This window comes from Hemitrygon akajei, chromosome 1 (genome assembly GCF_048418815.1).
Source record: "Hemitrygon akajei chromosome 1, sHemAka1.3, whole genome shotgun sequence".
Classification (NCBI taxonomy): domain Eukaryota; kingdom Metazoa; phylum Chordata; class Chondrichthyes; order Myliobatiformes; family Dasyatidae; genus Hemitrygon; species Hemitrygon akajei.
The window spans coordinates 134,377,400-134,394,066 of NC_133124.1; the positions used below are offsets into that span (position 1 = coordinate 134,377,400).

General features: G+C 42.3%; 1 protein-coding gene across 2 annotated transcripts in view; it reads left to right on the forward strand.

Annotated features, from left to right (window-relative positions):
• dipk1c (divergent protein kinase domain 1C) overlaps positions 1-16,667 on the forward strand; it is a 42,045-nt gene that overhangs the window by 14,043 nt on the left and 11,335 nt on the right. For both annotated transcript variants that reach the window (XM_073051854.1, XM_073051846.1), the window contains exons 2-3: positions 801-1,496; positions 14,145-14,309. In XM_073051854.1, the coding sequence (XP_072907955.1) occupies positions 801-1,496; positions 14,145-14,309 (861 nt within the window). The remainder of the gene's footprint in view (positions 1-800; positions 1,497-14,144; positions 14,310-16,667) is intronic.

Sequence of the window (16,667 nt, forward strand, 5' to 3'; positions counted from 1 at the left end):
ACCAAAAGTCATTCCATGGTTAAAGTTACTTAGATCATGTTTCTTCCCCATTCTGATCTTTGATCTGGACATGATCATGTCTGCATTGAGTCGCTGCCACATGATTGACTGATTAGATAGTTGCATTAATGAGCAACTATCTTTTGAATGACCTTTAGAACATTATACTAGTAGCAATCACTTGGACATCATAGGAAACAAATATCACCACAGATTCCATTAAAGCTCGAATGTAATTGCTAAAGTTTACCTGAAGGAAGATTATGTGTGAGTTCACAGTGAACATTTAAACATCAGTGTGGTGTTAAATTTCCATGCCTCCATTGAGTCATTTAACACCAGAGCATGCAGTTGGTGCATGGATTAATTTGAGAGAAGTAAATAAAATCATGAATTTCTTTCATTTCCTTATGGAACTGAAAGAGATGGTGTTGTAAAGTTGCAGAGCATTGGCTGATTAAAACAATGAGTGTGTGTTTCGAGGCCCCTGTATGCCCTGTCTGATGGTAGTAATGAGAAGGGAGCATGTCCTGGGTGCTGGGGTTCCTTAATGATGGACGTTGCCTTTTGAAGGTGCCCTTGATGCAGGGGAGGACAATGCTCATGATGGAACTGGCTGAGTTTGTAACCCACAAATACGATACAGAACTATTGCTTGCTCTATATTTCAAACATAATGTTAAGTTTTCCTGCATATTTTTTTTGTTTATTTTAACTTTACATATACTGTACCTGACATTACTATTTTGGTGTTGATTGAATGCAATAGAACTGATTGTGGATTTCTACGTTTATTACAGTGTCGTGACTATCGGCAGGGATTGCTGACAGGGAATCTGTGCGAGGACTTGTGTGTCACACAGACGATGGTTTATAAACGATGTCTGTACTATGACAAAGGGAAGAAAGTTATACAGGCTGATTGGAATGGGCGGCCTATAATTCTGAAATCCAAACTAGAAGACTTTTTAAGCTATGACAGCTTTTACCTGCTGGATGAGCAAGAGAACGGGTCCATTCTAGATATTGACATCCTGGTCTTTACTGCCTTGGAAATCAAACACTCTTTGGGTCTGGATGTGAAGAATGTTACAGTACCACAGCTGTGGACCAAGCATTTAAAAACCAGGCGGAGCTCTTTCTCAAGGGCAGAGCTAGCCAGCATGTGGTCTCTCCTACAGCAGGAGGAATATGTATTTTTCCAGTTATTGCAGGATCTCAGTAAACATGTTCTCAAAATGGTGGGCTCCTGCGGTCATTTCTATGCCGTTGAGTACCTCACAGCTGGGCACACTTGGCATCGCAACCTTTTTGCCCTGGAAGAGCTGGGTGCCCGCTCCTGGCGAGGCAGCAGCAGCAAGGCGTTGTGGCAGGCAGCTAATGGGATCGCAATTAGCTTCCTAGATCTAGCTAGGCACTTTGAGAATGACTTTTCCCACCAGCTCCATCTCTGTGACATCAAGCCAGAGAACTTTGCCATCAGGGCTGACCTAACGGTAAATCGTGCGCGTGGGAACAGAAAATAACGGCATTGAAAAGACAGGTTCATGTTTTCCCTGTTTATAAATGCACATATCAATATCATAAAGTTGAGGTGCACAGTTGTCACTGGGAAAAAGAGAGACAAAATTACACACCATGGAACTTCAGAAAAAGATAGGTTGCATCAGCTCTGAAATTTATTTTTGCTTTATAAATGTTCAGATACCAGCCAACATGGTCTCATCAGTGAGAAAAACAGCATAAGTAGAATATAAACCTCATCAAAAATAACTCCCCACTGCCATGAGAAAGGTCTTTGATAACTAAGAATATTGATAGATATTTAACTAAAACAGGGAACTGGGAATTACAGCTCAGTGAAGGTCCAATAGAAAGACTCACTGGGTTGAATAACCCACTCTTGCCTTTGTTCCTGAATTTCAAATGCATGCACACACATGCACCAGCGAAAGAACAGGAAATTCAGAACAGGAGTAGGCCACACACACAAGATGCTGGAGGAACTCAGCAGGCCAGGCAGCATCCATTGGAAAAAATAGTACAGTCGACGTTTCGAGCCGAGACCCTTCAGTAGGACTGGAGAAAATAAGATGAGGAGTAGAGTTAAAAATTGGGGGTGGGGGAAGGAGAAACACAAGGTGATAGGTGAAAATGGGAGGGGGAGGGGTGAAATAAAGAAGTTTATTGATGAAAAAGATACAGGACTGGAGAAGGGGGAATCTAATAGCAGAGGACAGAAGGAAATGGAAGAAAGAAAAGGGGTGAGGAGCACCAGAGGGAGGTGATGGGAAGGTAAGGTGAGAGGGGGAAAAGGTGGTGGGGAATGGTGAAGGGGGGGAGCCATTACTGGAAGTTCGAGAAATCAATGTTCATGCTGTCAGGTTGGAGGCTACCTAGAAGGAATATAAAGTGTTGTTCCTCCAGGCTGAGTGTGGCCTCATTGCAACAGTGCAGGAGGCCATGGATGGACATATCGGAATGGGAATAGGAATTGGAATTAAAATGGGTGGCCACTGGGAGTTCCCACTTTTCCTGGTGGATGGAGTGTAGGTGCTCGGTGAAGTAATCTCCCAATCTATGTCGGGTCTCACCGATATACAAGAGGCTACAATGGGAGCACCAGACACAGTACATAACCCTAACAGACTCACAGGTGAAGTGTCGCCTCACCTGGAAGGACTGTTTGGGGCCCTGAATGGCAGTGAGGGTAGAGATATAAGTGTAGCACTTGTTCCACTTGCAAGGATAAGTGGCAGGAGGGAGATTATTGGGGAAGGACAAATGGACAAGGGAGTTGCATAGGGACTGTTGCACGTGGAACAGTCTCTGCTCCAAGCCTACAGTGGTGGCCGTCCCCCACTTTTCCTATGCTACATCGATGATTGCATTGGTGCTCCTTCCTGCACCCATGTAGAACTCAACAACTTCATCCACTTTGCCTCCGACTTCCACCCTGCCCTCAAATTCATCTGGTCCATTTCCAACACCTCCCTCCCCTTTTTTGATCTTTCTGGCTCTATCTCTGGAGATAGCTAATCTACTGATGTCTATTATAAACACATAAACTCTCACAGCTACCTGGACTATACCTCCTCCCACCCTGTTACTTGCAAAAATGCCATCCCCTTCTCTCAATTCCTCCATTTCTGCCGCATCTGTTCTCAGGATGAGGCTTTTCATTCCAGAATGAAGGAGGTATCCTCCTTCTTCAAAGAAAGGAGTTTCCCTTCCTCCAACATCAATGCAGCCCTCAGCCACATCTCTTCTATTTCAAGCACATCTGTTCTTACCCCATCCTCCCGCTACCCTCCCAGGGATAGAGTTCCTCTTACCCTCACTCACCAGCCCACCAGCCTCCACATCCAGCACATAATTCTCTGTAACTTCTGCCATCTCCAATGGGATCCCACTACCAAGAACATCTTTCCCTCCCCCCCCCCCCCAACTTTCTGCTTTCCACAGGCTTTGTTCTCTATGTGAATCCCTTGTTCATGCGTCCCTCCTCACTGATCTCCCTCCTGGCACTTATCCTTGCAAGCAGAACAAATGCTACACCTGCCAGTACACCTCATCCTCAATACAGCTTTGGGACCCAAACTGTTCTTGCCGATGAGACGACACTTCACCTGTGAGTCTGTTGGGGTCATATACCGTGTCCAGTGCTCCCAGTGTGGTACCCGATTCAGATTGGAAGCCACCTCGCTGAGCACCTATCTTCCGTCTGCCAGAAAATGTGGGATCCCCCAGTGGCCACCCATTTTAACTCCACTTCCCGTTCCCATTCCAATATGCCTATCCATGGCCTCCTCCACTGTTGTGATGAGGCCACACTGAGGTTGGCGGAACAATACCTTATATTCCATCTGGGTAGCCTCCAACTTGATGGCATGAACATTGATTTCTCGAACTTCTGGTAATGGCCCCCCTTCACTATTGTCCATCAGCTTTTCCCTCTTTCAGCATATCTCCTCGCCTGCCCATCACCTCTCTCTGGTGCTCCTCTCCCCTTTTCTTTCTTCCATGGTCTTCTATCCTCTTCGAATGGATTCCCCCATCTCCAGCCCTGTATCTCTTTCACTAATCAACTTCCCAGCTCTTTACTTCATCCCTCCCCCTTCCGGTTCCACCTTTCATCTTGTGTTCCTCCCCCACCCCCCTTGTTCTCCAGTCCTGCTGAAGGGTCTCAGCCTGAAACATTGACTGCACTCTTTTCCATAGATGATGCCTGGCCTGTTGAGTTCCTCCAGCATTTTCTATGTGTTGTTTGGATTTCCAGCATCTGCAGATTTTCTCTTGTTTGCGAAAGGAGTAGGTCACATGGCTCCTCAAGCCTGCCCTGCCGTTCATCTTCTCCAAGTCTCATCTCCTCTCTCTGCCAAGACCTCAACACCTTCAATTCTCTAATCTTTAAATGATCTACCTCCTCAAGAGATATCCCCAATGATCCTGCCTCCGCAACCCTGTGAGGTAGAGATTTCCAGAGATTCACCATCTTCTATCAGATATTTACTGATGTAAAAGTCACTGCCTGAGAACTCAGTAGCAACAGACTCAAAAGTAGGTTAGGTAGACCCTTGGACTTGCTGCATCCAGACAATAGCTGCTTAATTTGCAGGTGATTTAACAAATGTTACTGCAACAAAAACGATAAAACATTGACCAGGAATAAAGGAAACACGATTTTATTTCCACACTCCACTTAACGGCATTCAACGCTAATTACTTTCAGAGTGTGCTTTTTTTTTCAATAATTATTATGTTTTTTAAAGACTTATGAAGTTACTTTCTTTTCCCAAATGCTTGGATTTGCTCAACACTTTGCTGTGTTTGAACTGAAGAGAAGGAATAGGAACAGGAACAGTCCTTACACCTTCTTGAGGGTTCTCGTGGTCAAGAATAGGTATATTCACTTAACTAGATATTAATAACAGCCAAGTCACTATTATTTGAACATTTAATCTAGGATTAGCGTCTATTTGAGAAAAGCTGCATTTGCAATCATATTCAGACAGGCGATCCATCTTCCATCTGATGTCCTCGCCATCACAGATAACATTCTCCAGCTAATTCAATTCATTCCTATCAAATATTGAAAAAGCCTGTATACAGTAGACATGAAGAGGCTGTTTCCTGTTATGGGATAGTCTAGGACCAAAGGCCACAGCCTCAGAATACAAGGGCAATCCTTTAGAACAGAACTGAGGAGGGTATTCTTTAGCCAGAGAGTGATCAGTCTGTGGAATTCACTGCCATAGATAGCTATGGAGGTCAGAGTATTGGGTATATTTAAAGCAGGAGTTGATAGGTTCTTGATTTGTAAGGGCATTAATGGTTATGGGAAAGTCCAGGAAAATAGGGTTGAAAGGGATATTAAATCAGCCATGATGGAATGGTGGAGCAGAATTAATGGGCCAAATGGCCTAAATCTACTCCTATGTCTTATGACCTTATTTTATGCAATGTCAAGAAATGGCCGAGAGTACTGGACACACAAAGCACCATTGGCCAGACGGCATTGCTACTGTAGAGCTGAGCTCCAGAATTAGCTGCATCTCTAGCCCAGCTGTTGCAATAAAGTCACAGTATTGACATCTAGCTGACAATGGAGAAAATTGCCCAAATTTGTCCCATTGACAAGTAGCAGGAAAAATCCCATCTGGCTAACTCCTGCCCAATTACTCTATTGCAATAATCAGCAAAGTTATGGAAGTTCATATTGACAGTGTTATTAAACAGCACTTACAAAGATAAACCTTCAATGTCACATGCATATTGAAACATACAGTGAATGTGTCATTTGCATTACAGTGTGAGGAGTGTGCTGGGGGCAGCCCACAAGGCTCACTTGCCTCCGGTATTCTGTGACAAATAACTCACCTCTTCCCACCCAAGGTTTCTCCTCCATCTACAGTGCACAAGTCAGGAATGTGATGAAATACTCCAATGATTCTTAAAAAGCTCACTGCTGTTCAGAACAAGTAGTCTAATTCATTAGCTCCCCATCAATCTTTCTAAACCAGGGGTTCCCAGCCTGAGGTCCACAGACACTGAAGAATAGATATGTGATAGTTTTGGGAAAGGTGTAAAAACAAAATGGTAATGGTGGTGGGTGACTTCAATTTTCCTAATATAAACTGAGATTTCCTTAATGCAAGAGGTTTGGATGGGTTAGAGTTGGTTAGGTACATCGAGGAAGGTTTCTCAAATCAATATGTAGATAGTCCAGCAAAAGGAGGGCCTGTGGACCTGATGTTGGGTAATGAGTCTGGCCAGGTGAGCCAACTTTAAGTGGAAGGACAGTGAGAACTCTTTAAGTTTTGAGATAGCTATAGATAAGCATAGACCTTGTGGAAGAGAAGTAAATCAGAGCAGGGAAAATTATGAGAGCATCAGACAAGAACTTCTTTTGTTCAGCCGTGTTCGACTCTTCGTGACCTCATAGACCACAGGGTCCAGAGGGTTTTCATGGCAAGATACGGAAGTAGATTGCCAGGCCTTTCTTCCACTCAGATGCTGCTGCTGCCAGGTTGGGACCCGGCTGGGTTTGAACTCAGGACCATCTGCCTTGAAGTCCAGTGCTGATGCCACTACACCACCAGCTGGCCCAGGCAGGAACTAGGGAGAGTTAATTGCAAACAGCCATTTTTCAGCCAGTCCATATCTCACATGTGAGGGGTGTTTAAAGAACCAACTTTACAAGTAGAGGACAGGTGGATACCGGTAAGAAGGAAAACAATGTCAGGGAAATTTGGATGTCAAGGTGGGTGGTGAATTTAGGCAATGGGACTTATTCTGGCTGGAGGTCTGTACTGGAACTTGTGCTGTTTGTGATATACTGCATATAAATGAGCTGGATGAAAGCATGGCTGGGTGGGTTAGTAAATCTGCAGATGATATGAAGATTGGTGGTGTTGTGGGTGGTGTAGAAGACTGGCAGTGGGATACAGATCATTTGCAAATATGGACAGAAAAATGGCAGTTGGAGTTTCACCCGGTCAGGTATGAAGGGCTGCACATCAGAAGATCAGATTTAAAGAGGCAGTACAATGTTAGTGGCATAACCCTTAACAGTATTGATGAATGAATGAATGATCTTTATTGTCATAATACATAGATACAATGAAACTCCGTTCAGCTTCCGCTCAGGCAATTAAATAAAGCGGTAGATAAAAACAAGACAGTAATAGAAAAACACTATTTTTCTGAGCAGAGGGATCACTGGGTCCAAGTTCATATTTCCCTGAAAGGAGCAACACAGGGTGTTAAAAAGGCAAATGGCATGCTTGCCTTTATTACTCAAGGAACTGAGTTTAAGAGTCAGGTATTACAGCTTTATAGGACTCTCGTTAGGCCACATCAGGAGCATTACTTTCACTTCTGATCAGCCCATTATAGGAAGGATGTTGAGGCTTTGGAGAGGGTGCAGAGGAGGCTTACCAGGATGCTCTTGGGTTAGAAGGAATATAACACAAGAAGTGTTTGGACAAACTCGGGTTGTTCTCTCTGGAGCAGCAGGGGCTGAGGGAGAGACCTGATGGACACTCATAGATTATGAGAGGCATTGGTAGAGCAGACATTTTTTTTTCCAGGGCTGAAGTGCCCAATACCGGAAGGCATGCATTTGAAATAAGAGACGGAGATGTGCGTGACAAGTTTTTTCACACAGTGAGGGGTGGGTGCCTGGAATTCTCCGCCTGGCATAGTGGTGAAGGCAAACACAATAGAGGCATTCAAAAAGCTCTTAGGTAGGCATGTGAATGTGCAGGGAATGGGAGGATATCGACACTGTGTAAGCAGAAGGGATTAGTTTTACTCAGGCATTCGATTAGTAATTTAATAACGTCAAGGGCTGAAGGGCCTGTTCTAGTGCTCTACCATTTTTGATTCTATCTTCTTTATAAACATTCATCTCCTCTACTACTGACACAAAATGGCTGCAGTGTTTACCAACTACCTAGAACATAGAACACAGAACACTACAGCACATACAAGCCCTTTGGTCTAACTTGCTCAGCCTAATCCAATAGCACCTCGCAAAACCTGCACCATCCGTCCCAGGAAGGACAGAGGGCAAGGGAGTGTCACCACCTGCAGGTTCCCCACCAAGGGACGCTCCATCCTGACCTAGACGGAAATTGCCAGTCTTCCATCAGCACCATATCTAAATCCTGGAATCCCAGCCTCTAGCACAAATAGCAGATCTTAACCGCAGTGGTTAAAGAAGGCAACTCAACTCCGCCCTCTCAAGGGAATGAACAAAATACACAGGTCTCTTAGCAATCCCCACATCCAGGAAAGGATTATATGGAAAGATACATAACGTAACAATTGGGATATAAAAACATAGACATGCACAAACACAAAACTAATCATATACAAAAATACAAGAAAAACAGGCATACAAGAAAAAACACAAGCATAGTAAGCATCATCTAGTTACGCATGCAAACATATTCACAGGCTCAATATGAATATCCACCATAAATACACATACAGTACTGTGCAAAAGTCTTAGCACATATATAGCTAGGGTGCCTAAGACTTTTGCACAATACTATAATAATTTTATGAATTGAATGTATTGCTGCTGTAAAAACAAGTTTCATGACATATGTGAGTGATGATAAACCTGATTCTGATATGGGTCTCTATTGTGGTCTGAGAGCGGGAAGAGGCCAGGGAGAGGGGAATCATGGTTAGGGCGAGGGGAAGGAGCAGGGATCACCAGAGAGACATTATGCAATGATCAATAAACCAATTGTTTGGAAACAACTGACCTTGCCTGGTGTCTCAGGGCTGGGTGGATCTGCACTTAGGCCACCGCCCCTCCCCACCCCTGGCACTCCTTCTCTGCCAACTGTCCCACAACACTCCTGTGGAAATCCATCCTCACCATTCCCAACATCCTTTGCTCTCGCCAGATTTTCAAAGTCACTCTCCGCTCATCGTTGATGAGTACGATACTGTGCAAAAGTCTGAGGCTCTCTAGCACTTTCATATGTGTGCTGAAGGCTTTTCTGCAGTACTGTACACACAGGCAAACTGAAACAGACAAACACACTCATGGGCACATAAACACAAAACCAGACGCATCCGCGCACAGGTACACATGCACACATCAACCTGTAAGTAGCCTCTTATGTGAATTACTGTCACTAGTTAACACCGCTGGGATATTGCTGGCTTGTCACTGGCCATTGGTGAGTGAGATGTAGCCAGGATGGGAAGAGCCTGAGAAATTTAGAGACGTAGCAGGAAAAGAATCCAACAAGGCAAAAAAAGAAGGTCATGGTCACCAAACTAAGGGTTTTGGACTCAGGTACTGCCAGCTGAAAAAGTAGTGGCTCTCCGATAATGAGGGATCCTAAAGCGTATCACCTTGAATTATAAACTATTCCAGCTCTCTGATAATGAGGGATCCTAAAGTGTATAATCTTGAACTATAAATTATTCTAGCTCAATATCAGGTCCCACAACTCATGGGCCTGCACTTGCTCTAATAAGAGCAATTGACTTAACCCATTCCACCCACCCCTTTCCTAAATCTCAAGCATCTTTCATTTCATTTGCTTGTTCAGTAATCTATTCATTTGTTCGTTAATTCATCCATCTGTTTATTTATTTGATTAATAAGTTTATTGATTGATTGCCTTTTGAATATCACTACTGAATTTATATTGTCTACACTATTGGGTATGGCACACAGTATTCTAACTATTTCTATACATCATGTGACTTTTATGCCAATGTCATAAACCTTTACCTCATTCTCCTTATAAGCACTGGAGACAGATTTTCAATATGTAAAGCCTTTAAATGTTTTCTTTTCATGACTGTTGACAAATCTCTTGAGCTTCACTGTTATGTGGACTGGTTTTTCACCTCCATAGATAATTCCCATTCCTAAAACTACCTTACCAGCTTACACAAAATGCTAAAATAACTCAATGGGTCAGGCAGCAGCTATGGAGGTGAAAAATCAGTCCATATTTTGAGCAGAGACCCTCCCTCAGGACCTTACCTTTGCAAATCTTTTCTTTGGCCTCTCCATAACCATGTTTTCATTCCTGAAGTACTTTGTCAAGAGGTAGACTTTAGAATTCCTTGTTGGTGTGTGGCCTAGTAGATAAGGCATTGGTCTAGTAATCTGAAGGTCACTGGTTCGAGCCTCAGCTGAGGCAGCGTGTTGTGTCCTTGAGCAAGGCACTTAATGACACATTGCTCTGTGACAACACCGGTGCCAAGCTGCTTGGGTCCTAGTGCCCGTCCCTTGGACAACATCGGTGGCGTGGAGAGGGGAAGGCTTGCAGCTTGGGCAACTGCTGGTCTCTCATACAACACTGCCCAGGCCTGCGCCCTGCAAATCCATGGTCTCACAAGACTAACGGATGCCTAAAAAAGACAGTAGAATTCCACTGGCGATAAATTATGAGAGGGTGGTTTTTTTTTCCCAGTGTGGAAATTTCTAATACCAGACAGCATGCATCGGGGTATGTTCAAAGGGTTTTTACTCAGAGAGTGGTGGATACCTGGACTGTGCTGCCTGGTATGGTGGTAGAAGCAAATACATTAGAGGTTTTAGAGAGGTACATGAATGTAAGGAAGGGGGGATATGGACATGATGTAGGTAGGAGGGATTGGACTTTGGGTTTTTTTATCTACTTTTTAGCTGATTCAGTACAACATTGTGGGCTGAAGGGCCTGTTCCTGTGCTGTACTGTTCTACATTTTATGCTCTCACATGGATTTAAATAAAAAGCATGAACTGAATTTGAATCCAGATACTGCTCTGCTGTTCTGGCACTTTATCCAAAAGCAACAGACACACATGTGGAACAGACCTATCTCTGACATTCCCCCGATACTTTCTTCCAAAAGCATTAAAATTATGTCAATTATGCCCCCTATTATTAGTCCTTTCTGCCCTGTGAAAAACTGTCTGGTTGTCCGCTCAGTCAATACCTTTAATCAACTTGTACCCATCTATCAAGTCGTCTCTCATCCTCCATCTCTCCAAAGAGAAAAACCCTGGTTTGCTAAACCTGTCCTCGTAAGACATGCTCTCCAATCCAAGCAGCATCCTGGTAATCCTAGCTTCTTGGCTTCTGTGTCAGCAGCACACCTGCATGTTCAAATATTTTTACATGTGAATAAGTCAAGGATGAATGATGAAAGCATTTAAAAACTAAATCCATTCACTTCAATCACTGGCGTACCACTCCAAACATTGGCTTACCGGTGGTAATGACAGTCCAGTGGACTGCAGTAAGCAATAGGACAGAATAACTTCTGCTCCAACTTCCTGCCCGTGCAAAACTAAACCGGAAGCTTAGAATAAAAGGCATGGTTCTTGCAGAGAATTATCAACAGACCCCATATTTTCACGAACACTTTTGTTGTGTAACTGACAGTTACTGTAGAACGTCCTTAGAAACATGAATAACCTGATGTTACTGTCAGCTGCTGATGGCACTTTCCAAGAATATGCTCTAGTATTTCTGTCCTGATGAAATTCAAAGTAAATTTATGATTAGAGTACTTATATGTCTCCGTATACTACCTTGAGATTCATTTTCTTGCAGGAAAATGAAGAAAAACTACACATAATAAAGACCGATAGACTTCCAATCTGCAAAAGAGGATAATCATGCAAATAATAAGTAAAGAAAATATCAATTAATGATAATTCATCACTATTTAAGCAGAATAATCTCCCTAAACGTGTAAAATTAGAATTCATGCAGGAATAAGGCACAGCAAGCATTGCCTCTGCCTAACAATTCCAGTGACATGGGTTCAATTCCAACCACAGGTGCTGTTTATGTAGAGTTTGCATATTTCCCCTGCAACGGTGAGGATATTTCTTGGGTGCTCTTGCTTTCTCTGACACCCTAATCACATGGGTAGGTTGACTGGTTGGTGAATTGACTATTTAAGTCAGTAGTACTTAGGGTGAGAAGGGGAAAATTCAAAGGAGATGTGGAGTTTTTTCGAACGCAGGGAGTAGTGGGTGAGGAGTTGATGGCCTTGCAAGATATTGAAAGTAGGGTGAGGAATGAGGTTGTTTTGAGAGCCTGCATAAACTTAGTGCTCCAATTAACCTCTTTCCATGCCACAAGGAAACATTAGAAAAAAATGGTTGTACCACTCATTTGATAGGAGCCGGTGACAAAATACAGAGAGTTTGAGTTAATTTACATAATCACTTTATATATTAATTTTCTTTAATAATATTAATGTGCGTTTACGCATAGACATGCTTGGTTAAATGGCCCCCTTCTATGTTTAACACATAATATGGAAATATTGAAGTGTTTTAGCCTAATGCTTTTTTACAATTTTGATAAATTAAAGAAAGTAATTACCTTTCAGAAAAGTTCTGAACTTATAATGTCATAGAGCAGAGAAATAGTCCCTTCAGCCCATCTAGTCATGCCAAACTATTATTCTGCCTAGTCCCATTGACCTGCGCCGGAACCATGTCCCTCCATATACTTCCCATCCACGTACCTATTTAAATTTCTTTTACATGTTCAAACAGCATACACATTTAATATTTTTGATGGCAGCTCACTCTACACTCTCACGAGTAAAGAACTTGTCCTTCATGTTCCCTTTAAACATTTCACCTTTGTCCCTTAACACATGACCCCTATTTCTGGTATCACCCAACCTCAGTGGGAAAAGCCTGCTTTCACTTACCCTATCAATACCCCTCATATTTTGTATACCTCTATCAAATCTCCCTTTATTCTCCTACACTCTAGCAAATAAACTCTGAACCTATTCAACATTGCCCTATAACTGAGGTCCTCACGTCCCAGCAACAACCTTATAAATTTTCTTTGAACTCTTTTATTCTTACTGATATCTTTCCTGGAGGTAGGTGATCAGAACTGCACACAATACTTCAAACATCTTATACAACTTCAATGTAACATTCCCGTTATGTTTTGTAATTCCGAAACATAAAACTAATTGAAACCAAAACGCAGAGCCAGGAGGTGTGTCTCCCCTTCGTTCTTTACTTCTAGTGAGGTGCACGGTAATATCATGGTGCCATGATGACGTAAGCCATTCATGTACTTTTACATATAACCCATAATGAATTGTCTAAGCACCAAAGAATGCTTAATCAAACTATACATTTACAATATTACTCAAATATTACTGAGATATTAAATACACAACAGCCCCAACTCCTGTACTCAAAACTTGATTTATGAAGGCTAATATGCTGATGCTTGGGTCAGAGATGAGCATGGGAGTCTTGCCACCTACAGGAGTTCAAATTTCAAAGTAAATTTATTACCCAAGTATGCATATGTCACAAATGAAACCTTGTGTTTCAAAATGAAACCCTGAGTTTCATTTTCTTGCAAGCAGAACAGGGAAAACCAATAGAATCAATGAAAAACTACACACAAAGACTGACAAACAGAAAACAACTGTGTATATATAAATAAAATAGATAGATAGATAAATAAAATTGAAAACAGTAATTGTAGAGTCTTTGAAAGTGAGTCCATAGGTTGTGGAGTCGGTGCAGAGTTGAGGTGAGTGAGATTATCCATGCTGGTTCAGGAGCCTGATGGGTGAAGGGTAATGACTGCTCCTGGACCTGATGGTGTGGGATTTAAGACTCCTGTGCCTGCTTCTTGATGACAGCAACGAGAAGAGAGCATGGCCTGGATGGCGGGGGCCCTTGATGATGGTTGTTGCTTTCTTGTGCAACGCTCCTTGCAGGCGTGTTCAATGGTGGGAGAGGGCTTTCCCCGTGATGGACTGGGCCGTGCCCACTTCTCGTAGTCTTTTCCATTCACGGCCATTGGTGTTTCCATACCAGACCATGATGCAACCAGTCAGAATACTCTTTGCTGTGCATATGTATCATCTTGTCAAACTTCTTAATGTCATTTCTAAACTGCAAATCTGATGTGTTAATGTTCCTATTAGAGGAGTGTTACTGAAGAGTTTTGCATTAATGACTGATAATGGCATTGCCAGTCCTTTCGGGATTTGTGTAAGTAAACTTATTTCATCAAAGAGAAACATTAGTGAGGTACAGTATGTTGCATTATTAATTTTTACTTCAAATATTATTTTGGAAACACTTCCTGACCTCCATCTTTCTGTTTTAGGTTGTTGCAATAGATGTGGACATGGCTTTTTTTGAACCCAAAATGCGTGACATCCTCGAACAAAATTGTACAAAAGATGAAGACTGCAACTTTTTTGACTGTTTCTCGCAGTGTAATTTAAAGTCAAAAAGATGCAGAGCTCAGCGCTCAAATAGTAACCTGCAGGTTAGTTAAAACATTGCTTTGTGTTAAATGAATGTATTCCTATCCATTCTTCAAATGTTATGTCCATATATAATGCTGCATAGGAGGAATTACTGGTTGTGGACTATGACTAGTGTTCACTATTAATAACTCAGTTAATAACTCTTTTTACCACCCAGACACTGACTCTGACTCCTGATAGTTTTTCTTGTCTTTGCATCACCTGTCCTCTGTATCCAAGACTGAAGATTCAAAGTTGTTTAATGTCATTTCCAGTACACAAGCATTAATGTTTGGGTAGCCTCCAAACTGATGGCATGAATATCGGTTTCTCTTTCCAGTAACCTAGTTTTCAAAACTCCACACTTTCTCTATTCCCCACTCTGACCTTTTATCTTTTCTCAGCTGCCTATTACTTCGCTCTGAGTCGCCTTCTCCTTTCCTTTCTCCTATTGTCCACTCTCCTCTCCTATTGGATTCCTTCTTCTCCAGCCCTTAACCTTTCCCACCCACCTGGCTTCACCTATCACTTTCCAGCTAGGTTCCTTCCCTTCCAGCTTTTTATTCTAGCATCTTCCCCCTTCCTCCTCAGTCCTGAAGAAGGGTCTTGTCCCGAAACATCAACTATCTATTTATTTCCATAGATGCCACCCGACCTGCTGAATTCCTCCAGCATTTTGAGTGTGTTGCTTTGAACAAAATAATTGTTACTCTGGATCCAATGCAGAACAAAAAGAAACACAATAAGATAAAGAAACAAAGACAATAAATATAAATACATAAGATAGCTTGTATGCCCATAAAGTGATGCAAGGCACAGCAGTGTCTGTACGTAAGATGACTGACGGGAAATGACAAAGTAGTGTTGGTGGATGTGGAGGGGTGGATCAGCCTTACTGCTTGAGGAAAGTAGCTGAGTCTGGTCATCCTGGTGCGGATGCTACTAGCCTTCCCCCTGATGGGAATGGGACAAATAGTCCAGCTGCAGGGTGGCTGGGATCCTGCATCATGTTACTGGCATTCGTTATTGTGCTCGGCTTCCACATTTCTATATTTAATCCAACCATTCAATGCATCATATCTACACTTACATTTAAAGTCATCCCCAGTAACTTTTCTGGCCATCTTCTCATTTTCCTCACTGGTATGAATTCAACATTACACTTGCCTGTTGACAATAGCCATAGCCCTTTCACAGGATCACAGAAATTTTCAGCACAGGAGGCTACTTGGCCCATCATGTTAATGCTGCCATAAAGAGTTTAGTTTAATTCAATTCCCTAGCTGCCGGCCCATTGCCTGGCAGGTAATGGGGCTCTTCAAGTGCTCACCCATATGCTTTCGAAATGTAGCGACGATTTCTGTCTCAATTTTTTCTTGTCATCTTCCTTTTAGTTCTTCTGCCAATTGACTAAAACTGTGAGATGGATGAGAAGAGAATTGTTGAGTGATATATTTTGTCAGAATAAACAAGAAGAGACAATTTGAACTAAATGGCACAGTTCCATAGGATGTGTAAAAACAGATATTGGCACCATCTTCAAAAGTAACAGGACATATTGTGGTAACATAGGATTTATAGAGAAAGGCACAGAATATGCACAGAAGTCTTGGTCAGTCACAGATGGGTGTTATGGCCAATTTCAGGTCCCTTAAAGAAAGCTTTAGATACGTAGTTTTGAAGCAGTCATTTCAGTCTTTAACAAAATGTCTAGACTTGTAAACAAAATTAATAAGTCCAGTTTCATCATCAAATCCTCCAACTCCAATGACGTGTTTAGTTGCTATTTGGATCACCATTTACATGTTTATTTTGCTTTCAGTACAACGATGATGGGCAAAGGATTCATGAAACTAGGACAACTTCCTTTCCCAATAGTGGTGCGCCATATACCCATCATCCTCTTTGTGAAAAATTGCTCCTCAGACCTTGTTGAAGTATTTCCCTTCTTACCTTACAACTATGTCCTCTAGTTTTAGACTTTCCTACCCTTGAGAAAACACTGTGCTCCAGTGAGCACCATTGTCTCCTATCCAAACTCTCCTCGTAACTAAAGTCCTCCATTCCAGACTACATTCTGATGGGTCTCTTCTGCACTCTTTTGAGCACTACAATATACTTGTTATTGTGTGGTGACCAGAACTGTCTGTATTATTCAGAGTGTGGTGTAACTGATATTTTGCACAGGTGCAACATTATGTCCCCTAACCTCAGTGCAAAAAGCCTGCTTGCATTCACTTTATCTATACCCATCATAATTTTATATACCTCTATCAAGTCTCCCCTCATTCTTCTATGCTCCAGGGAATAAAGTCCTAGCCTATTCAACCTTTCTCTGTAACTCAGTTTCTCAAGTCCCGCCAACATCCTTGTAAACC